Source organism: Mastigoproctus giganteus, chromosome 12 (genome assembly GCF_048544385.1).
Source record: "Mastigoproctus giganteus isolate SK-2022 chromosome 12, ASM4854438v1, whole genome shotgun sequence".
Classification (NCBI taxonomy): Eukaryota; Metazoa; Arthropoda; class Arachnida; order Uropygi; family Thelyphonidae; genus Mastigoproctus; species Mastigoproctus giganteus.
The window spans coordinates 171,912,952-171,937,679 of record NC_143586.1 but is presented as its reverse complement, the minus strand read 5'-3'; the positions used below and the strand labels follow the sequence as shown (position 1 = coordinate 171,937,679).

General features: G+C 36.9%; 1 protein-coding gene across 1 annotated transcript in view; it reads left to right on the top strand.

Annotated features, from left to right (window-relative positions):
• Window positions 1-24,728, top strand: part of LOC150077598 (phospholipid-transporting ATPase ABCA1-like) — a gene marked incomplete at its 3' end in the record, with an annotated part of 856,770 nt that overhangs the window by 715,535 nt on the left and 116,507 nt on the right. Inside the window, exon 38 of the mRNA XM_090386943.1 lies at window positions 4,537-4,660. Within this exon, the coding sequence (XP_090243069.1) occupies window positions 4,537-4,660 (124 nt within the window). The remainder of the gene's footprint in view (window positions 1-4,536; window positions 4,661-24,728) is intronic.

Below are 24,728 nucleotides of genomic sequence, written 5' to 3'. Positions count from 1 at the left end.
GCCTGCACAATCACCCCCAAGTCCCTTTCATTCTCTACCACTGTCAGTGTAGTACCACAGAGTTGATACGTTGCTCTGGGGTTGCTGTTTCCCATGTGTAGTACTTTACATTTGTCAATGTTAAACTTCATTTGCCACCTCTCAGCCCATCTGCTCAACCTTTCCAGATCCTGTTGCAGCAGCATAGTGTCAGTAGTGTCCTTGACAACCCTGCCAACCTTTGTATCATCTGCAAACTTGGACATTAAGCTTGATATACCATCATCAATATCATTTATAAATACAGAAAACAATAATGGACCCAACACTGAGCCCTGAGGGACTCCACTAATAATATTAGTCCACGATGAGCAGTGTCCATTGATTACCACTCTCTGTCTTCTCCCCCTCAACCACCCCTTTATCCATAGCAGCAATTTGCCTCCAATGTCACACTGCTCCAATTTGTGTAGCAGTCTTCCATGTGCAACAGTATCAAAAGCCTTTCTAAGATCCAAGTATATAATATCAAAGTTATTCCCTGCGTCCAGTTCTTTTGTGACTGCATCATAGTATCCAATCAAGTTGGTCAGGCAAGACTTCCCCTTAACAAAACCATGCTGTGTCTGAGCTATAACTGAAGTCTTGTCTAAATGATCCTGCAGTGCTTCTTTAACCAGTGCCTCCATTAATTTTCCTGGAACAGAAGTTAAGCTCACAGGTCTATAATTACTTGTGTCAGCCTTTGATCCTCCTTTGTGAATTGGGGTCACATTTGCACATTTCCAGTCTATGGGTACCTCCCCTGAGTGCCCTGAGTCCAAGGAAGCTCTCATAATTATGGCTAAGGGTTTGCTTACTTCCTTTGCTGCCTCCTTTAATATAACTGGATAGATCCCATCCACCCCGGGGGACAGAATTTACAAGGCAAGAAAGTTCAGGAGATTAAAGAAGAAATGAAAGCTGTGTGTGGGCAGAATTATTCATCCTATGACACTATAAAAAGTGGAAACAGGAGTTCCAATGCAGTCGTACGTTTTTGACAAGCCCCAAGGAGGAAGACCATCAACAGCCACAGACAGTGAGACGGTTGCAAAGGTTGAGCAGCTGGTACTGAGTGATAGACATGTGACATTTCATTGCAACGATGTCTGTCAAAGACTTGCTTACCATCGCAAATGCAGTGGGAATTAGTTATGGGTCTGCTCACATCATTTTACGTGACCATTTTCACATGTCTAAGGTCTCCGCAAGATGAGTTCCAAGGTTGCCGATGCCTCTGCAGAAGCAATGTCGAATGCAATGTTCTTGCCAACTGTTGGATTTGTGTAATGCAGATGTTGAGAACTTTTTTGATCGGTTGGTGAGAAATGATGAATGCTGGATGTGCCAATATGATCCGGAGACTAAAGACGTCAAAGCATTGGAATCACACCTCCTCTCCACCTCCCAAAAAGGCAAAGACCACTCCATCTGCGAAGGAGATGATGTTGTCCGTGTTTTGGGACAGAAAAAGGGTTATCCTGACAGATTATCTACCTGATGGTTCCACATTTACTGGAGAATACTACAGAAATCTTCTGAAAAATTTACGTGATGCTTTGAAGGTGAAAAGGCGTGGAATGTTAACCAAAATTGTCCATCTTCTATCAGACAATGGACCGGCTCACACAGCTATTGCCACCACCAACTTTGTTGCCCAGTGCGGCTTTGAACTACTACAGAACCCACCCTATTCTCCTGATTTTACCTAGGACCATCAGACTTCTTGTTTTGAGAAATGAAGAAACCAATGCTTGGATGCTGCTTTGATTTGTCTCAAGAAGTCATCAATGAAGTGGAATTGTGGTTTCAGGCAAAAAAGTGTGGACCTCTATGATCAAATCTTTAAACAACTGATCCATAGATGGGAGAAATATGTTACTATACATGGAGAGTACATAGAAAAGGATTAAAGTTCCTGTGAAGTTTCACCTTTCTAGGTCTATTATTTCTAGGTAAGAGTACAAACTTTTTGATACCCCCCTCATATATGTAATCTGGTGTGAAAAACATGTTATTATTAATCAACTTTAATATAAACCCCAGGGGCTCACATCTGGGGGAGTATGGGCTTGGCACACTCAGGATCCTGAGCTGGATATCATCATTCTTCTCTTTCTTGGTGATTCCCTTGTACTTCTGACTGACTCTCTTTCTCTCTCTCTCTCTCAGGGTAACTTGGAAATTTTTTTTAGCTGGTGCAGTATAAGCCTTCTTTGCACTATATGGCTAGTATTAATAATAATATCTCAGTAAGTTTTTAACTTAAAATTTGTAACATAATTTTCATTATTATCATTGAATTAGAAACAGCAACGGCCCAAACACTGAATTCTGAGGCATCCTTAGACATCTTAAAATTATATTCTAAACATTGCTCATTTATAACCACTCTTTGCCTTTTACCAGTTAACTATTCTTTTATTAGTTCCTTACTATTCCCATAAGCTCTTCCCTTAAAATAAACAGTGCTGTATAATATTATTAATAAGTGAATTAGCAATTAGTGACTAAGTGATTTTACAACTTATGCTTCTACTTGTTATAGTGGCAGCCACATTAAATTTTCTTGTTTTATTATGAAATAATTGTCCCTATAGCCTCAAATTTATTATACTTTGATGTAAAATGATTATGCATTTTATTGATAAGGAAATAAATTAAAGAAAAACTATTTGGACATATTTATTTTGAAATAATCACAGTAGTGCACTTCAGGTGCTCTGAATGCCTTTACACTATGACTTGAATTTCTGCTTGAATGTTTTTAAAAGCAGTTTTCTGTCTCATAACATTCCCATAGTTTTCAATCGGGTTTAAATCAGACTATTTCCTCGCCATTGATAACAATTGGATATTGCAATCTTGCATGAACTTCTTCACCTATGAATAAAAACAAAATTGATAAAGCAGTTAATGATCAAAACAACAAGTTAAAATTATCATACTATAAATAGTATTAAATGATTAGTCAGTGTTCTACTAACCTTACATGCAGTGTTGTAAGGCACAGAGAACCTAATTGGAAAACCCAATTTCTTTTCCTCGAAATAGGTTTCTGATGACAGACAAACAGAGATAGATCGAATCCAGATATACCTCTAAGAATTTAATCTAGTTTACAGGGGGAATTAATTTAGATTAGATTCTAACTTGTAGAAAAGAGATTGTGAAAGGGGCAAACTCTTGGTCTTCGAGGGGTTCACATGAAACCAAAAAATAAAATTCAATATAATCTAGGAAGTATTCGATCAGTTGTTGAGCCATACACAATGAATTTAAAAGGTTGACATTATTAGAAAGCCAGAAAAATGTCATCAGCATAAGAGCTGAAGTTCAGGTGACTTGGAGAAAGGGAAAGAGTATGGCCAAGCAGACTCCTCCTTGGGGCATGGCTAAGCTGATGTTCCAAATACAGGTTGAAGATTAGTTAGAAAAGATAGAGTGCATTTGTAAGGTAACTGTTGAATCACTTTCAGCAGGGGCTTTGAGATGCAGCAATAGTTCTGGAACAAAGATATCAGAGGACCTACAGCAGTTGAGTCGAAGGCAGCAGTGACATCAAGGAAGAAGCAGTGTAAATTATCCTTATTTCATAAATTTCAGTGTGCCCATGCCATCTTCTGGAACAGATGCAAATAAACAGATTTTACATAAAATTTAGCTGTGAGTATACATACTTTCATAAATTAAGATATATATATATATATTTGAATACATGTAATATCAAAGATTAACATAAAATGCTCTTCGTACATGGATTAATTATGGTTTGATAAGGATGAGGATCCATATTTCAGTAAAAATAGTGCTTTTTTGAAAACGACAGGTGCCCCCAAAAAACCAAGTTGGCTTCATAATTTGGAAATCACTGGTTTAATGTAAAAATGTAAGAAATTAAACTAAGAACTTACTTCCCCAATGTGTTATTGTGGATTCTCATTCCACTGAATTAAATAAAATAAGTCAGGCTTGACCTATTTTGGATTCATGTCCTCATGATGACTATGACTAAACAAATGGAAAGATTAATTTAAACAACAAAGTATAGACAGCATTGGCTGGACTAAGATTTGATTAATATTGTCACAAAACTTAAAGCTTGTAACTATAAAATTTTCATATAGACAACATTATATTCATTTTAGATGATATTCAAAGTGGTACATTTGTTGCAAGTCATAATTTGAGAAGCAGAGATACCATGTATATGGAAACTCCATGCTTGTAATCTGCCTTATTTTGTTTCTGCCCCATACTTCTGCAGTATAAGTTCCTGTTTTTCTTTGTCTCGGTGGTGAAAGGTCAGTAACCACTGCATTGAACTATAGCTATCGTACAAATAAAATTTTCAAGGGTTAAAAATTTTTGAAAAGCAGATGATCATCAGGTATATTTCATTGAAAGTTTAAGAACTTTCAAAACTCTATCATCAGAAATGTTACTTTAATTATAATAAAGTCTCATTTATAGCATAATTCACTTTTTCTAAATTTTTCAAATATTTCTTTGTAGGAGCTTCAGGATATTGCAGCTGTATTAAGAAAAGTTTTTCTTGTATTTCCTCATTACTGCTTAGGGCGGGGATTGATGGATCTGTTTACAAACCAATTAACTTCTGATACACTTGTCAAATTTGGTAAGCCAGCTACATTGTTCAAGAAATATTTAGCAATATAATATGGACAATCAATGGGAAATTAATGCGGGAATTACATATTTTGGTTATTTTTCACAATTCTGCATTCCTCAATTTTGAAAAGAATTTAAGGCTTAAGTTTTCATTGGGAGAATGCTGTGTTAGTGTATATGGTGGTTCATTTCAAGTTTCCTTCTTTTGAGTTTTCCAGAAGACATTATTATTATTATTATTATTAACCATATGGTGCAGCATAAGCCTGAGGCTTATGCTGCACCATATGGTTAATAATAACTTATGCTGGTGCAGCATAAGCCTGAGGCTTATGCTGCACCAGCCAAAAAAAAATTTCTGAACCACCCAGACAGAGAGAGGTAGAAGGGGAATCACCAAGAAAGAAGAATGATAATATCCAGCTCAGGACCCTGTTCCAGTAGGGTGGAGCAAAGCCTTAATTGTACAAATTTATAAAATGGGGAATACTGCTGAATGTATAATTTACGGAGGAATTTCACTTTAAGTTATCAGGTAAAATTTTTATATCTTGAAATCTTTTGTAAGCTTGACTGTAATCTTGGGGAAGAACATTTTGCTTTTACAACAATTGGGAAATACTAGGATTAATTTAAGATTTCTTGAATCCAGAACTCAGATTGGACCACATCACTAGAACACCTGTCCAGTTCATCGCACATTGGTGATGTTATGACCTTGATTATTAAAAATGAGATATTTTATTAACAGTGTTCCATTTCAAAAAAATTTTTCATTTGAATTCCTGCTTTATCTTGAAAAAGTGTGTGAAAAGTACTTAGAAATCTGCTCTTCTAAATTTTTGAAAAATATAGCATCAGTGAAAATCATTTAAAGAGAATAAAAGGAAAGTAATCTGCCTTTTATTGGTAAATAATTTTAAGGTTAAATTGGAGTTGGCAGGGCTACACCTTACCTCCACTTCTTTTTATAATATTAATGGACCATTTAATAAAATAATGTAGCTTCCAACAGAGTTTATTGTGGGAGATGAAAAAAGTTTACTATTATTTTATCAACTAGTATTGTATGATACTGTGCTGTTAAATAATAGCTTGCAAGATTTTCAAGAATCTTTTAAATCAGATACAAGCTATATACAATTTGATATAAAAATTAATTAAATCAGAAACAAAAGTTTTGAGAGTTGTAAGACCCAAAAACAATTGAAAATGCAAAGTAAATATGTAATTAATTAATAATTATGTTATGTATGGTTTGTTTGATTTTTCTAGAGCTATCAGGAATAGCACATGATATTGCCAAGGGGACGTTTTTGTGTGTGCTCAATTTAAGGAATGTAAGGATATTGTGCCAACTCAGCATTGTTATGAGAGCTTGATGAGTTATAATGATTTATGTACCAACATCGAGCCATGATGATGAAGAGGTTGAAAAAATGTACACTGAAATTGAGAGTCTTCTAGATGAGCAGAAAACTACTACACTATCATTATGGGGGACTTCGTACTAAGGTTGGAAAGAGACAAAACAGCACAGAAAGGGGAACTATAGGAAATTTTGGAATTGGTGAAAGAAATGAAAGAGATGAAAGACTTGTGGAATTTGCAGAATCTCGAGGAATGTCAGTATTACTAAGGCCATATTGCTCGGGGATATGCGGTGGTCATTCCCTGACCTTTCCGCATCCTCCGTATTTGGTGGTGACGGGCTCGAACCCCGGTCTAATCAAGAAGCGTGTGCTACGCACTGCTGCTCCTTCCCACCTGGCTACGGAGGCGCCAGGTTTTATAGGAGCATTAGCAAATAAGGCCATATTGCTCCGAGGATATGCGGTGGACATCCCCTGACCTTTCCACATCCTCCATATTTGGTGGTCACGGGCTCGAACCCCAATCTAATCAAGAAGCATGTGCTACGCACTGCTGCTCCTGCCCACCTGGCTACGGAGACACCCCCAAACAAGGTAAATGTTGGAAGTGATGACAGAATGGTAAGATGCGCACTTGATATAGATGTAAGAAAAGAAAGGAAAAAACTGACTCGAGTAAATAATACAAAGGTTTTTGAGATAACAGAAGAGGAGAAAAACTGGAACTAAGAACAAGTTTGAGGTTCAGCAGACTGCTCAGGACCAAGATATCGACGAGGAATATTACAACTTTCTGAAATTGATAAAGTTCAAGAAACCTATAGGTAAAAATAAATCCAAAGAAGAAAAAATTAGTCAAGAAACACTTCTCATGATGAACCAAAGATGACAAATGAAGAGCAAGATAAACACTGACAAGGAGAAAATTGAGTATACTGAGTTATGCAAAGCCATTAGAAACAGACTCAGAGAGGACATAAGAAGATTTAACACAAGAAAAGTAGAACAAGCATTAAGAGAAAAACAAAGGACTTAAATCAGCAGCCATGGCAGTAATACAGAAAGACACATGATACTGAAACTGAAGAATACCGATGGTGTATTTATAAATAGCAGAGAAGGCATAATTCAAATAGCAGAAGACTACTATATTATACAAGGAGCGAGGGAATGATTCCAGCAGTGGGGAAGATGGATCACAAATTAGTAACACATATGACATACCCGATGAGGTAGAACATGCATTGAAGAAAATGAAGAATCAGAAAGCCCCGGGGGAAGATGAAGTTACTGTAGAGTTGTTAAAATTGGGAGGAAGAGACATGACACAAAAACTGGCAAGATTCTTCACAAAATGCATTAGTAAAGGTGTGATGCCTAAGCAGTGGAATAATGCAATCATAGTTTTGCTGCATAAGAAAGGAGATAAATCAGAAATTGAAAACTATAGACCTATTAGCTTGTTATCCCATATCTACAAGTTGTTCACTAGGGTCATTACTAACAAATTAAAAAGAATACTTGATGAGAATCAACCACAAGAGAGAAGCTGGCTTTAGGACAGGATTCTCAACTATGAATCACCTTCACATAATCACAGCTAATGGAGAAAGAAAATTAATATAAAACACCATTATGCCTGGCATTTGACTCTATACAGCATAAGGCAATGTTTCGGGCACTGGAAAGACAAGGCATAGATACCCTATATGTTTTGATTTTGAAGAAAATATATGAGAATGCTACCTCCTTTATTAGACTAGACAAAGAGAGTAGCAAATTTAAAATTGAGAAAGGGGTTCGACAAGGAGACGCAATATCTCCAAAGTTGTTTACTGCTGCCCTTGAGGACGCTTTCAAAAATATTAGACTGGTCACAGAAAGGAGTCAGTGTGAATGAAGAGTACCTAAACCATTTACAATTTTCAGATGAAATTGTGGTCATAAGCCACAATCCCAAAGAATTAGAGGAAAATAATCAGTTATGCAGAGTTACTAAGGATTTCGGGCTAAAACAAAAGTAATGATGAACAAGTATGCCACAGAATGGGATATAATGATTGAAGGAGCAGTAATTGAAAAGGTGGGCTCATATACTTATCTGGGACAAGTCATTAGCTGTAATAATGATAAATGGCTGGAAGTCAAGAGAAGAATAAATTTTGGGTGGATAGCATTCAGGAAATATAGTCACATACTGAGATCCAATATCCCAATTTGTCTGAAACGTAAAATAAAGAACCAATGTATACTCCCAACCATGACTTATGGAAGTGAAACTTGGACACTCACCAAAAGAATGAGAGAAGCTGAGAACTACACAGTGAAGAAAGGAACAAATTATATTGGGAATCAGACTCTTAGATAAGAAGAGAAACACATGGATTAGGCAGCAAACTAAAGTAAAGGAGTCAAGTAAAATTTTATCAAAACTAAAAAATTAAAATGGTCTTAGGCAGGACGCATAGCTCGAAGACATGATGACAGATGGACTAAGAAAATAACGGAATGGTACCCAAGAGGAGCTAGAAGAAAACCTGGAAGACAACGACAGAGATGGACAGATGAAATTCATGAGTTTGTGGGTAGTAAATGGATGATCATTGCACAAAACAGAAGGAACTGGAAAGTTTCTGGAGAGGCCTTCATCCTGCAGTAGATTGAAAATAACTGCTGATGATGATGAGAGCTTGAAGAGCAAAATGGATGCCCCTGAAGGAATTAAATTGGTAGAGGGACATCAATGCCAGAGCTTGCACTTGATCATTAGGCAACACAGTGGCAACCACAAAGCAGAATGTGCTGGTCCCACAGGGGCTAGTTGTGGTCAATGGCTCTATTGTCGGAGAAACAGGAAAATATTGTACAAAAAGAATAGGTGAAATAGAACCAGAGTATGTGTGCCAAGAGCAAAAGTTGATCACGTCAAAGGGTAGATAACATCTTGTAAGGGCACAAAAGGTGATATATTGTGCAAGTTGGAAGTAATGACATTAAGAGTAGGAGATCTGCAGACTTAATAAGTACAGAACAATGATTGAAAAAAAAAAAAAAAAAAAGATCGCGAGTTTGGGGGTTAAATTTGAAAGTGTCTGCAATTCTGCCCAGACATGATAGGAGGGAGTATATGATGAGAGCCTTGTCATCAGTTCAGCCCTGGAGAGATTGTGCAAGGCTCATGGGGTAGAATTTTTTTTGAGCATGGTCTGTGCTCGTTAACAGGAGAAACTGCTTCTATACTGATGGGATACACTTAAATAGAAGAGTGCAAGAATATTTGCTAATGCTATTGAGGTAGTGTTAGGTAGGTTGAAAAACTGCTTGCTTGGGGGATACACAGATTAATAGATTAACAATAGCAGAGGTGAAAGTGATTCTTTCACTGCTTCTATTGGAATGATCAGCCGCCTTGAAATCAAGGTGCTGAGGATTTCAAGTACTACTGGGTGTCATCATGAAATAAGGAAATACATGGACTGTGTTAGGGTAACTAAGAGTAAGAGCAAGTGTGTGTATACTTGCATGTACACCAGTGCTAGGAATATTGTAAATAAATTTGATGAATTTGAAGTGATGGTCAAGACATCAAATGTGCAGGGTGTTGGGATTTCAGAATTTGAATATGGGGGAATACAATGTATACAGAAAGGACATGTATGTATGTATATGTACCCTGTCTATGGTGGCTCCCAAACTAATGTGCATATCCGCCTAGTGTCACTGTGATGAAGTACAGAAACTCTGTAAAACGAGCTTGACTTGTATTTAATTAATGTATACGTAATATTAGTGAATGTTCTGTAGTGTGTGTGTATTGTGAGTGTCAGGCCTCTTTGCCACCTTGGGAGCAGCCATCACCTGAACAACTGCTGCCCAGTGCCCGTCCTTGGCACGTGGAGCTGAACCTGTTTCCTATATTTTATTGCATCCACTGGAGGTAGTGCAACACCAGTGGATACATTGACCCTGTACTCAAGTTGCCCATTCCTGAATACCACACTATCTTAACTACAGGCCTTTACCACTGTCAGTGCACAATGCACAAAATCCTACATCCACAGGAGGTAGTGCTATACCTGTGGATGCCAGCAAAATCCCGTACCCAGGCTTCCCAGTCTTGGGTACCTGCAAAAAAATAATAAAAATAAAAAATAAATAATTAAAAAAAGAAAATTAATTAAAAAATTCCTGACATTTTGTCAAAAGAAATCCAACAACACTTCAAAAAAAAAAAAAAACTTTAGAGCACAAAAACAGCACAAACATACAATATAAACTTATATACAAAGTTTCCTCCTCAAGTCACTCATTACTCCTAATGTATTTACAATATCACATCAGATGTTCCTTCCACCTCTAGCACAGAGTAGATCAACTGAAATTATTTCTTTTATTCCAACCTTAGGACTATATTTATACATCATATAGAATTATGGCAGGTTTAGTCTCCAAAACGTTTACATTCTTCAGGAACCCTATTTGTAACAGTGTAAAGGACTTGAGTTCATACAATCATGCTATCCATACATGCTCTTCTAATTAAATGGTGCATTATGGGCACAGATGCCAATGCACCTAATAAATCCCCAAACAAATAATCTTCTAATTAACCCAACAGTTACCACCACCTTTCAACACAGATATATATATATATCTTCAATGTTGAAGTTCATTCATCCAGCACAAATAGAAATTAGATTAAATTAATAGTGTTCATATTTAAGTACTATCCCTTTTTCAGTCTTCAGTATGTCACCATACAAACTATCACTGGTTTATAACCAACTGTTCGACAATCATGCTTTAAAAAAAAAAAAAGTAATTGTTTCTAGAAGTTAAATTCTTCTAAATTTTTAACTTTACTGTAAATAAAAATGCTGGAGGAAAAGCAGGATAAATCCTCAATGTGACAAACGTAACCCAAACTCAAGGAAAGGGAACAATTATCCACTTACCTTGTACCCACCATTTGGGAACTTAGTTCAAGTCTCTTGAGAAACACTTTAGTCACAAAATCCTCAAAATCCACTTCAAAATTTCCTGGACCACCCACAAGCATGTGAACATTACTGTCTAACAATTCAGAAATTTTTCTCATCAGTATCTGTCTTGCATCAGAATAGAGATGACTGTGAAACAAAACATGAAGCCAAGTTTCTGCTTCTCCACATATACACCAAGGATCTTGGCTCAAGCCCCCTCTCAAACAGTTTTGACCTGAGTGAGCCGTCTTGTCAGTAAATACGATGTATTCATACTGGGAGGAAAACCACAGCTTCACAGTTTTAAAATCCACATACAGAAAGAACAAAGTATTCAAAGCATTTTTGTTTTTCAGAATCAAACAATAGCAGAGGTGAAAGAATCACTTCCACCTCTGCTATTGTTAATCTATTAATCTGTGTATCCCCCAAGCAAGCAGTTTTTCAACCTACCTAACACTACCTCGATAGCATTAGCAAATATTCTTGCACTCTTCTATTTAAGTGTATCCCATCAGTATAGAAGCAGTTTCTCCTGTTAACGAGCACAGACCATGCTCAAAAAAAATTCTACCCCATGAGCCTTGCACAATCTCTCCAGGGCTGAACTGATGACAAGGCTCTCATCATATACTCCCTCCTATTATGTCTGGGCAGAATTGCAGACACTTTCAAATTTAACCCCCAAACTTGCAATCTTTTTTTTTTTTTTTTTCTTCTTCTATAATACCAAACCCAGGCATTATAGATGAAACGTGTGTGTGTGTGTGTGTGTTTCGAGTGCTGGCAGCTTTGCAGCAGGGATGAGGCCACCTGGTCCCCTGCCCCGGACTCCCATCGCTTGCCATGAGGAGGCGTGCCAGGAACTGTACACAAGATTCTTATTGGAGCTTTCTGGGATTACCTGAAAATCCGTGAGGGTATTTTTGAGAACTGAAACAGGAATGAGTGGGAGAAGTAGGGAAGAAAGGGGAAAAAGGATAGGAAATTGAGGAGAAGGAAGAGACTTCCCCAGAAAATAAATTGTGTTTAGGAAAGGTAATATAAAAGAGGACAACCAGTTTCATAAAAAAATGTTATGGATAATAAAAGTATATTAAACCGTGAATAACATACAATATAAAATTCTTTTCTATGTCAAAGCATTTAAAATATTAACTAAACAGTTAAGAGTCTTATATAAAAGCACGATGATGACTATAGTCAAAAGTGAAAGTATATACAATTTAATTAGTAATGAGAAGAGATGATTGGGGGAAACCAACACAACTGTCATTGACCATTATGACAAAATATATACATCAGGTAGTTAAATAACTAAGACACTTACTCAGACAAGTGTCAGGTTATGATCATGCACCACATTCACTGCAAATGCAGCGTCAGACTTGTCATCTTTATAAACGTCTTAGTTAAAATTATCACCAATATGGAAAGCATAAAATGTCAAAATGTGTTTGTTTCATGGTGGTCTCCAGGGTTTCCCCCATTAACCATTGTAGCATCTGTATGAGACATGTGCCAGTGCTGGCAGTGTGGTGTTTAGGGTGTGTTTGTTCTGTTGAGTGTTTGCCGGCTCCTGGAGTCTTCGCAGGTATGGGGGGCATAGAATGAGTTTTTTCACTGCCTCCCACCATCCTTTGCCACATGGAAGCATGCCAGGGTTCACATTGTACTGATGGTATACCCAGGAAGAGGTTTCTCCAGAGAGGAGCCACCCCCTGGGCCCCAAAAAAAAAAGTGAAAGTGAAATGAAGATGTCAGTGGGAGAAGTAAAATTTTATGGAGGGTAGGAATAAAGTTATAAGCAGTAGGGAATGGAAGAGAGAGGCATCCCTTGAGAAAAGTAGAGTTAGGATAGTGGAACCCTTTGGTTCCAATCAGGATTCTTTGGCTTGGCATCATGCTGTGGTCTTTGTCATTGTTAGTGAGTGCCCATCTGCATCCAGGTTGTTCTGTTTAGAGTAGTAAGAATTCTTCTCCTGTGTTTGAAGAGGCCATCCACAAAGTCAGAGAACGAAGTGAATCTTTGAGGGGTCGAGATTAGATTTTTGACATTTTCTTGAACATAAACGTCAGTGATTTTTTTGTAGTTGAGCTGTTAGGTCCTGAATAAATGTGGCATTAGAAGATTAGGTGTTTGACTGTCTCTGGTGATCCTTAGGGGCAGAGAAATAAGTCTGTTAGTCCAAGAGAGTACAACTTTGAGTTTATATTGCCATGTCTGGTTAGCAAAAATGATAGGTGAAGTCCAGGCCTGAACCATGTAACATATTGTTTGTCAAATATTTTAGCTTCTGGTAGGAATTCATATGTGATTCTTCCTAGCACCAAGCCAGTCCACTGCCTTTTCCACTCATCCATCATTACTTTGATTATTCTCTCGTTGTCTTATTTAGTTGACATGTTCAAGTGTATGGCATTGTCTCTGTTTCTTGCGGGGAGGCTCTTCCTTCTGTAGTATTGAAGATGGTAGAAGGCTACTTCATGTTGGATCAGTAGCTTGCTGCATATGACCTGGAGTGCAACTGTGGACACTGTTCTGCAGACTCTCAAGATTGCAAGCAGGAAAAATCTTTGGGCCTGCAGTAGGTATTTTCTTCACAAGGCTGTTGGTGATTCTGTGACCCCAGGCACCTGCAGCGTAGCAAGCAATTGGAATGAAAATGCATTCATAATACAGTCTGAGAGTCAAAGGCTTGACACCCCAGACTGCCCTAGTTTTCCTGTAACCTGTTTAATCTTTTTTACTATATACTTGGCATGTGGGATGAAGCTCAACTTGCTGTCCAGTAAAATGCCAAGATATTTATATGTGGTCTCCATATGGATTGCCTGATCATTGAGTTTGATTGTTAGTGGTCTGTTTAACCAGCCAGAAAGATGGTCCAGGATATCTTTTGCAAGTTCCTCCAAATCCCTCCTTGAGCTTCCAAGAAGCAGGACAGCCAAATCGTCCATGTCCACTTTGATGACATTTTCCTGCTCCTCCTTTAACCACCCATCAAAGACCACGTTCCATCACAGAGAGCCTAGAATGGATCCCTGAGTGTAAGGGCAGCCTCTGGTGACTGTGCAGGTCCCCAAAGTTACAGCAATACAGAAAGGACAGACTGGATAGGAGGATGGGGAGAGATTATGCATCTAGTTAAGAAGCACATAAAATTTAAGGCAGCGCATCCAGTTGACATGGGTGGCCAGTGCAGCATTGAGTCAGTTTTGTGTGACAGGCACTGGAAAAGCAAAAATCACACTTATAGACCTAATGACTCAGGGTACACCAAACAGCTGTACAGAAAAATAGAGTGGGCCAGTAAATCAGAATGTCTTATGTAATGGGAGATTTTAACTTTCCAGATATTGACTGGAACTTGTGGGTTGGTCACTCATAGACTAGCAAGACTTTTGTGGATTTATTAGATGACTGTTTTCTACAGCAGCATGTTAGAAAGGCAATAAAAGGGAGTAATACTCTTAAACTGATTATCAACAGTGATTATTCATGCATTGACTCTGCAGATAAAAGAACCACAAGGTGGCAGTGATCACATTTACCTAAAGATGTAATTAGCATCAATGGTAAAAGGAGGGGTTTTTGCTTTTGTAAAGGTGACTACAGGGCTCTTAGACAGTTTTTAAATTCTAAACAGGAAGCATTCAAAGAATTAATCTTAGAAGCTACTAGGCTTTTCATATAAACCAAGAAATACTCTTTTCATATCAACTAAGAAATGAACTGATGACACTCTTGGCAGAGAAGAAAAGTGCATGGGATGCATATAAATTATTGGGTGACACAGAAGCCTGTGGTAGATATAAACCAGTCAGCAATCAAGTCACAAAGGTGGTCAGGCAAGCAAAGACAGATTATGAGAAACCTGTGGCAAACGATGCAAAGTCTTCTTTACTTACATAAACACTAGATGGAAGGGGATGAATTAGATTGGTCCACCCGATGTCAATGGTTTGACTATTGATGATCGTGCCCAAGTTGCTGATAAACTGAATTGGTATTTTGCAACTACATTTACACATGTTGGACAGACAAGTTGTCTGTCCAACAGGTTTAATAAAGTTTTGAGACTTTAGGATTTCCATAATTTTTTACACTACATTTACACATAACGAATTCTTTAGGAAAGGGATGCCAAGGAAGCTAAATGATTTTGTAATAACTGACAGGAAAGTGGAATAGAAATTGTTGAATTTAAACAAAAGAAGGTACCTGAGGTGGATGGGATATTAGAATTATATAATGGGAGGCACCAAAGGAAGTTAGCAAACTCTCAGCCATAATTATGAGAGCATCCTTGGATTCAGAGTATGTCCCACAAACAGGAGATGTCCAAAGGGATCAAAGGGTGATAAGAGTATTTACAGACCTGTTAGTTTAACTTCTGTTTCAAGGAAAATAATGGAGTCACTGGTAAAAGAAGTTATGAAGGACTGTCTAGATAAGGCTGCAATTATACTTCAGACACAACATGGGTTTGTTAAGGGGAAATTTTTTTGACCAATTTTATTGGATACTACTATGTGGTCACAAAGGCACTGGATGCAATAATTTATTTTGATATCATATACTTGAATTTCAGAAAGCTTTTGATATCAATGCACATAAAAGACTGCTACAAATTAACGTGACATTAAGGACAAGTTTCTGATATGAATAAAGGGATGGTAGAGGGGGTGAAGACTGATAGTGTAATCATTGGATATTGCTCTTTGTGAACTAATCTTATTAGTGGATTTCCCCAGTGTGTTGGGTCCATTGTTGTTTGTTGTTTTTTATATTTATCAATGATAATGTTGAAGGCTTATCAGGTTTAATTAGCATTTTTCTTAGAATTAGCAAGGGCGCTTACATGATGCAAGAAAACAAGCTTATACAGCATCAGAAAAAAAAAAAAAACACACACACAGACACCCATCCACTCGCACCAAATGTTTGTCTGCTTCTGCCTCGAATCTGATTAAGCTATCAACTTCTACAACGACAGATGTACAAGTTGATAGCTTCTACAACCACCCGATGGCTAAAGGCAAACTTCTGCACATCTATCCTACAACTGTCTTTCTTCAATTTTAATTTATGCCCTCTCAGGCGATTATTCTGAGCAAGAGGAAGAATCCCATCAGCATTGAGCATGCTCAAACCATTCAAAACTTTATATACCTCAATCAGATCACCTTGCAGGTGCCTAGTCTCCAGACACTAATTTGCAAAACTTAAGCCTTTCTTTGTAAGAACAACCCTTTGGTCCATTCACTAATCTTGTTGCCCTTCTCTGTACTCATTTCAACAGCTCTACATTCTTCTTCTTCAAATGAGGCCTCCAGACCTATATACAATACTCAAGGTGTGGCCTGACCATTGCCTTATACAAGGGGATATTATTATTAAGCACTTCCTTATCCCTGCTAGAAAAATTCCTGTATATTATTGACAAGACACCATGAGCTACTCTTGCAGACTGTCTGCACTGCTCAGAAAACTTCGTATCTGCCTGCACAATTACCCACAGGTCCTTTTCATTCTCTACCACTGTCAATGTAGAACCACACAATTGATACATTACTTTGGGGTTACTGCTTCCCATATGCAGTACTTTACATTTGTCAATGTTAAACTTCAGTTGCCACCTCTCAACCCATCTGCTCAACTTTTCTAGATCTTATTGCAGCAGCATACTGTTATTAGTATCATTAACAACGCTGCCGACCTTTGTATCATCTGATATACCATTATCAATATCATTAATAAATACACAAAACAACAATGGACCCAACACTGAACCCTGGGCTCTCCACTAATAACATTAGTCCACAAAGAGCAGTGTCCATTGATTACCACTCTCTGTCTTCTCCCACTCAACCATCTCTTTATCCATAGCAGCAATTTGCCTCCAATGCCACACTGCTCCAATTTGTGCAGCAGTCTTACATGTGCAACAGTATCAAAAGCCTTTCTAAGATCCAAATATATCATATATCAAAATTATTCTTTGCATCCAGTTCCTTTGTGACTACATCATAGTATCCAATCAAAATTGGTCAGAGAAGACTTCCCCTTAACAAACTCATGCTGTGTCCGAGCTAAAACTGAAGTCTTGTCTAGATGATCCTGCAATGCTTCTTTAACCAGTGCCTCCAGTAATTTCCCTGGAACAGAAGTTAAAATAACAGGTCTGTAATTACCTGTGTCTCTCCTTGACCCTTTGTGGATTGGGGTCTTTGTGGATAATGTTCAAGTTTGCAGATCTTACTTTGGTTGGCAGGGTCATTAATGTCAGTAATGACAGTATGTTACTGCTACAGGATCTAGAAAACTTCGGCAAATGGGCTGAGAAATGGCAATGGTAGTTTAAAGTCGTTAAATGCAAATTACTGCATATGGGTAGCAGTAACTCCAGATTAACAGTACCAACTGTGTGGTATTACACTCAGGATAGGTGGAATATGAAAAAGACCTGGTGGTAATTATGCAGTCAGATATTAAGTTCTCTGAGCAGTGCAGAGAGGCTGCCAGGACAGCTCATGGTGTTTTGTCAATGATATACGAAAATACAAATGTAAAGTACTGCATATGGGAAGCAGTAACCCAAAATAGGAATGTTGCTATCATGGATATGGAGGTGATTATCCCATTGTATAAGGCAGTAATCAGGCCACATCTTGAGTACTGCATACAGGTCTGTAGGCCTCATTTTAAGAAGGATGTCGAGCTGGTGGAACGAGTACAGAGAAGTGCAAGAAGATTGGTGAGTGGAACAAAGGGTGCTCTTACTAAGAAAGGCTTAATTTCTGCAGATTGCAGCAGTGGCTAGATAGAGACTAGGTACCTGCAACGGGATGTAATTGAGGTGTTTAAGGCTTTGAATGGATTGAGCATGCTCAATGCTAATGGGATTCTTCCTCTTGCTCAGACCACAGTGATTGAAATTGAGGAAAGACGATTGCAGAATATATGTGCAGAAGTTTGCCTTTATTCAGTGGGTGTTTGATTGACAAACTATTGGAGAGAATAATGAATAGGTGAAATGGGAGGTGTAGTGGGGTGTGTGTGTTTGTTTTTTTTTTTTTTTTTTTTGTGGCTGATGCTGCTTGCTTTTTTCGTCATTTGGCTCTGCTAATGCTAATTACGTACACTAGCAACAGGCTTTATTAAAGATGGAAGATTACATGTCTGAAATAAATAATATAATAATTTAGCAGGAAGTATTGGAAATAAAGTAAACTAAGTAAATTCATTTGTAGAAAAGAGAAATTAGTCAGTGATGAAATTAGATGTGTATAAAATTGTTTTTAAGGCTAACTTAATCTATATGGCTGAGAGCTAAACAAAAAATAAAACTTGATCAAAAATTCGAATCTTTAGAAATTAGAATTTTAAGAAAAACAAACTCATCTAACAAATGGAATTTCTTATTATTGTCCTCCTTTTGCTTCCATGTGTTAGATGGAAGAAAAACAAGACCATAATACAAATGAAGAAATTTGGGGTAATATACAATATGTAAGGGCAGAAGAATTAAAGTGGTACAAGAATGTAGAAAGGCTGGGAGAGAAGACAATTATATACACTGATACTTGAAGTGAAAATAAATGGTAATAGACCAAGGCAAACCAAGGGGAATGGTGGATATTGTGTCAAGCAAGCATGGGGGAAAAAAAGGGCTTACTCTGGTTAAGGCTAAAGATCTAACGGGAGATAGGATTGCATGGATGAAAATAGCAAATGGAAGGATTATAGTCTAGGACTGATTTGTACTCTAGTGATTTGTACATCCATTGTATATAATAGATTAGATTTTTGCCTTTATATATTTTTCATAAATTAATGTGCGATTTATGTTTAATTTTTTTTCTAGTGTTTTGAGAGTTTAATTACAAATTTGTGACATAGCGGGAATAAGATATCAGATAGCTACAGCAAGTAACTTTTACTTTCATTGAGTTTTCTTTCAAAATTAGGGAATGCAGAATATTTTTCAAATATTATGGAATTAATAGTATTTTTCCCTTATATTTTAAATTAAAAAAAAAGTTTTGATTTCTTCAGGTATAAAATATGATAAAATTTGGTGTTGAGTACAGTGTAATTCCAGTTATCCAAAAGTAGTTATTCAACATTTTGATTATTCAAAATTTTTTCTAATTTTTTTTTTTTTTTTTTTAGTTTTATTTTACAGTTTTATTTTATTGTTTTCTAATTACACTCAGAAATTGATATAGTTAATAAAAAAATAATTAATTTTTCTGTTTATGCTCCGACACGACAACCAAATCAATAAATCGTCAATACAAATATTTATCATATTTAGTAGTCACGGGCTTGAACCCCATGACTCAAGGTCCACTCAAGGAACATGTGCTATGCACTCTTGCTCTTGACCACTTGGCTACATCAGGCCCAAATATATTTAATTGTAAGAAACAAAACTATCATTACCCCAGGGGCTCACATCTGGTGAGTATGGGCTTGGCACACCCAGGGTCCCGAGCTGGATATCATCATTCTTCTCTTTCTTGGTGATTCCTTTCTACTTCTCTCTCTCTCCCTCAGGGTAACTCGGGAATTTTTTTGCTGGTGCAGTATAAGCCTCGGGCTTCCTTGCACCCTATGCCTAATAATAATAATGTAATTATAACAAATCATGATTCCACTTATATAAAGCATTGTGAATAAAATTTAAAAAAAAAAATCAATTTTATGTATGATAGAAACTGCACTTTTATAATGCACAAAAACTTCACTACAGTGAAATTTTTGTGCATTATATAAGTGCACTATAAGAAAAAAAATAAATAAAAGCTACGAACTCACCATTACAAAATTACTACAAATAAAAAGTTATACGAGAGGGTATCAAAAAATTTGTACTCTCCATTTATAGTAGCACATTTCTCCCATCTATGGAGCAGTTGTTTAAACCCTTGATCATAGAAGTCTGCACTTTTTGCCTGAAACCACGATTCCACTTCATTGATGACTTCCTGAGATGAATCAAAGTGGCATCCACACAATGGTTTCTTCATTTCTTGAAACAAGAAGTCGTCTGATCTTGCTAGATCAGAAGAATTTGCTGCAGTAGTTTGAGCCACACTAGGCAACAAATTTGGTGGTGAGCTGGTGCATTGTCTACCTTTGGTTAACATTCCACTCCTTTTCACCCTTCAAAACATCACATAACGTTTTCAGATTTCTGTAGTATTCTCCAATAAGTGTGGAACCACGAGGTAGTTAATCTTTCAGGCTAACCCCCCTTTTCTGTCCCAAAACATGGACAACATCATCTTCTTCGCAGATGGAGTGGTCTTTGCCTTTTTGGGACGTGGAGAAGAGGCGTAATTTCACGCCTCTTCTCCACCTCCGGTAGGTGCAGTGTTGGCAGGTCAGAACCACTACTTTTGCTTTGACATGTCTTTAGTCTCCAGATCATGCTGGTACATTCAGCATTCATCATTTCTCACCAACCTATCAAAAAAGTTCTCAACATTTGCATTACACAAATCCAACAGTTGGCAAGAACATTGCATTTGACATTGCTTCTGCAGAAGCGTCAGCAATCTTGGAACTCATCTTATGTGGAGACCTTGGTCATGTAAAATGATGTGAGCAGACCCATAACTAATTCCCACTGCATTTTGCGATGAAATCAATTGCCACACATCTGTCACTCAGACCAGCTGATCAACCTTTGCAACTCTCTGCGGATGTTGATGGCCTTCCTTTTCTTGGCTCACCAAAGGCCAACCGGGCTAGCCGGGTGGGCAAAGTGCCTGCCTGGCAACCCAAAGGTCGCGGGTTCGATTCCCGCCTCGGGCTTGGATCAAAGTACTGCAAAAACCTTGGGAGGTGCATTATGGCCACAGAAGCCTATGCGCCAACAACTACCAAAAAAAAAAAAAAACTCACCAAAGACACTTGTACGAGCATACCGGGACTCCCGTTTCCACTTTTTTACGGTGTCATAGGATGGACAATTCTTCTCGCACACAGCTTTTATTTCTTCATCAATTTCCTGAACTTTCTTGCCCTGCAAGTGCAGGAACTTGATCACTGCTCGTTACTCCACTTTGTCAACCTTCTGCTCGTCCTTCCTTAGATTCCAGGCTCCACCTCTGGTGTACGATCACCTACGGGAATGGAATTTCACATTTTAGTTATTGAATATGTAGACATATTCAATAACTAACATGTCTTCATGTTATATGAAGAATGGCATCTTCCTACTGATGTTTTATCTAGGTCAGGGTATGAACTTTTTGATATCCCCTCGTATAATAGACAAATTGTGAATTTTTTTATTTTATTTTATTTTTCTTCACCAAACGCTTTAGGTACCACATCAGTGTGGCTGGTGTTATACAGAAATAACATGGATAAGCTACTCAGCCTGCTTGAGTTTTTCACAAACACATCAAACTTATTAGTTTTGATATGTTCTTCTTAGTTTTAGTACTTAAAGTAAATTTAAAATAAAAACTAATGCCAGTAGCATGGCAAAACTGTAGAGTGAAAATAATAAAATAAACAAAATAATTAAATGAACAGGGAAGGTAACAAGACTAAAAATTGTAGTAGAAACTCTCCAAAATAATTTAGAATATCCAATTAATAATCATAAATAAATAATCAGTTAAATTTTAGTGCCAATTACATAAAAACTTTTAATGGCGCTCTCCTTGTAGGGTACCAGGTCCAAATAGTTTGAAATATCGCAAATAGAGTTGTAAACTGACTACAATAAAATAAAACCAAATTAACAAAAACAGACTGACCATTATGCCCCATATTGACAGAGGACCACAAGGCCAATAATGGTCAGGGAATCGCTGCATTTCAATTGTTAAACAAATCACTACAATGCTGAACCGAACGAAGGATCAGTCCACCATCTGATCCCCAGATCGAACCACCAATGCAGAAGATTTGAATAACGATGGTCCTTATGCAGCGAAAAATAAAAATATAGAACAGACTAGCAGTCCAGAGCAAAGCCACACCACTGACACAATGTAAGTTTAACCAGATTATATAGACAGATAAAGAACTATAGATGGCAGTAGGTGCAGCATTAGCAAATCAGAACCACTACTACCATGTGATATATATATATATATATATATGAATAATGAAATATAGTTGAAAAAAAGGTAGTGAAAGAAAATAGTTGAAAATGGTAGTAAAAGAAATTAAAAGAAATAAAGCAATCATCAGAGGCAGCAAAATGCATATTCCTCTATATGATGCCTAAAATATAACTAAAAGTAAATTTAAAATAAAAACTAATGTCAGTATCATGGAAAAACTGTAGAGGGAAAATAATTTAATCTACAGGGAAGGTAACAAGACTAAAAATTGTATTAGAAACTCTCCAAAATAATTTATAAAATTTTATTTCTTTTAATTTCTTTTACTACCGTTTTCAACTATTTTCTTTCACAACCTTTTTTCAACTATATTTCGTTATTCAAATATATGTATATCACATGGTAGTAGTGGGTTTGATTTGCTAATGCTGCACCCATACCACCATCTATAGTTCTTTATCTGTCTATATAATCTGGTTAAACTTGCATTGTGTTGTCAGTGGTGTGGCTTTGCTCTGGAGTGCTAGAGTGTTCTATATTTTTATTTTTCGCTGCATAAGGACCACCGTTATTCAAATCTTCTGCATTGGCGGTTCGATCCTGGAATCGGATGATGGACTGATCCTTCATTCGGTTCGGCGTTGTAGTGATTTGTCTAACAATTGAAATGCAGCGATTATTGGCCTTGTGGTCCTCTGTCAATATGGGGCATAATGGTCAGTCTATTTTTGTTAATTTGGTTTTATTTTATTGTAGTTAGTTTACAACTCTATTTGTGATATTTCACACTATTTTGACCTGGTTCCCTACAAGGAGGGCGCCATTAAAATTTTTTATGTAATTGGCACTAAAATTTAATTGATTTTTATGATTATTAATTGGATTTTCTAAATTATTTTGGAGAGTTTCTACTACAATTTTTAGTCTTGTTACCTTCCTTGTTGATTTAATTATTTTGTTTATTTTATTATTTTCGCTCTACAGTTTTGCCATGCTACTGGCATTAGTTTTTATTTTAAATTTACTTTTAGTTATAATTTAGGCATCATGTATATGCATTTTGCTGCCTCTGATGATTGCTTTATTTCTTTTAACTTCTTTTACTACCATTTTCAACTATTTTCTTTCACTACCTTGTTTGAACTATTTCATTATTCAAATATATAAATATATATATATATATATTATTTTTTTTTTGTGTGTGTTATTTTACATAGCTGAGCATTATCAACCATTATCCAATGCCATACTGTGAGAATCATTTTTAATTAGCCCAAGATATGAAGCTAATGGCATTAAATACATAAAGGCAAGGTATTAGAGAATAAGATACTAAATAAAAGCATAATATAACACTAGATAAATAAGTACTAATTATTGCCTGTATACATTAATAGGCACTCAACAGGGATCAATACCCATCAATGGACAAGTAAAAGTAATTAACAAAACTGCTTTCTGTTTGTGTGAACTCTGATACCAGTTAGAATATGATAAAATACTCATATAATGGAAAGCATCTAAATAAGGGGACAAAAATACCATATTAAAAATAATATTAAAATTATTATTATTATCATTAGCTATATGGTGCAAGGAAGCCTGAGGCTTATGCTGCACCAGCTAAAAAAAATTTCCAAGTTACCCTAAGAGAGAGAGACAGTGTCAGAAGTAAAAGGGAATCACCAAGAAAGAGAAGAATGATGATATCCAGCTCAAGACCCTGGGTGTGCCAAGCCCATACTCACCAGATGTGAGCCCCTGAGGTTAGGGAGGCATAAATTTTTTGCTGCAAACTGGTATAAAGGAACTTAAAGTATTCAAAGTGTAATTGTATAAATGGCAGTAACCAGGGCTGTATGCCGCTGGTGCATCTGTAAGGGCATAGCCCCAAGGCTGGCAAGTATGTGTGTGCGCGTGCTGAGAACACCCGGTTCCTTAACTCCCATCCCAAGCAACGTGAAGGTAGCGGCTCTACTACCCAGAAAACTCTTATTGAGGATTTAAGGAACTGTTGGCCTCACAGATATTAACCCAATTAGAAGACAAAAGAAATTGTATTTAGACCATCGTTACTAGAACACATCCTTACCATTTCATAGCCACACAAGAAGGCCAACAATGATTTTTGAAGTTACCACTTTAATGCGCCCTATACCATTTTAGTTAAGGTAGGTAAGATTTAAAATGTAATTGATGATATTTAAGAATAAGAGTCCAAATTAATACTTCTGTATCAAAAGTAATAAAGCTGAATTAAGAAATTTAAATTTTAAATGCATAAATTGCATAAATCGAACTCTAGAAGGAAGGGGATGAATCAAATTGGTCCACTTGATATCAATGGTTCGTCTTTTGATGATCCTGCTCAGATAGCTGACAAACTGACCGAGTATTTTGAATCTACATTCACACATGAGGAATTCTGTAGGGAAGTGGAGGATAGAAGCTTTTTAAAGTCAAACAGGGAGCTAAATGATTTTGTAATAACTGAGAGCAAAGTGAAGGAGGAATTATTGAAATTAAACATAAGAAAGGCACTTGCGGTGGATGGGATCTATCCAGTTATACTGAAGGAGGCAACAAAGGAAGAAAGCAAACCCTCAGCCATGATTGTGAGAGC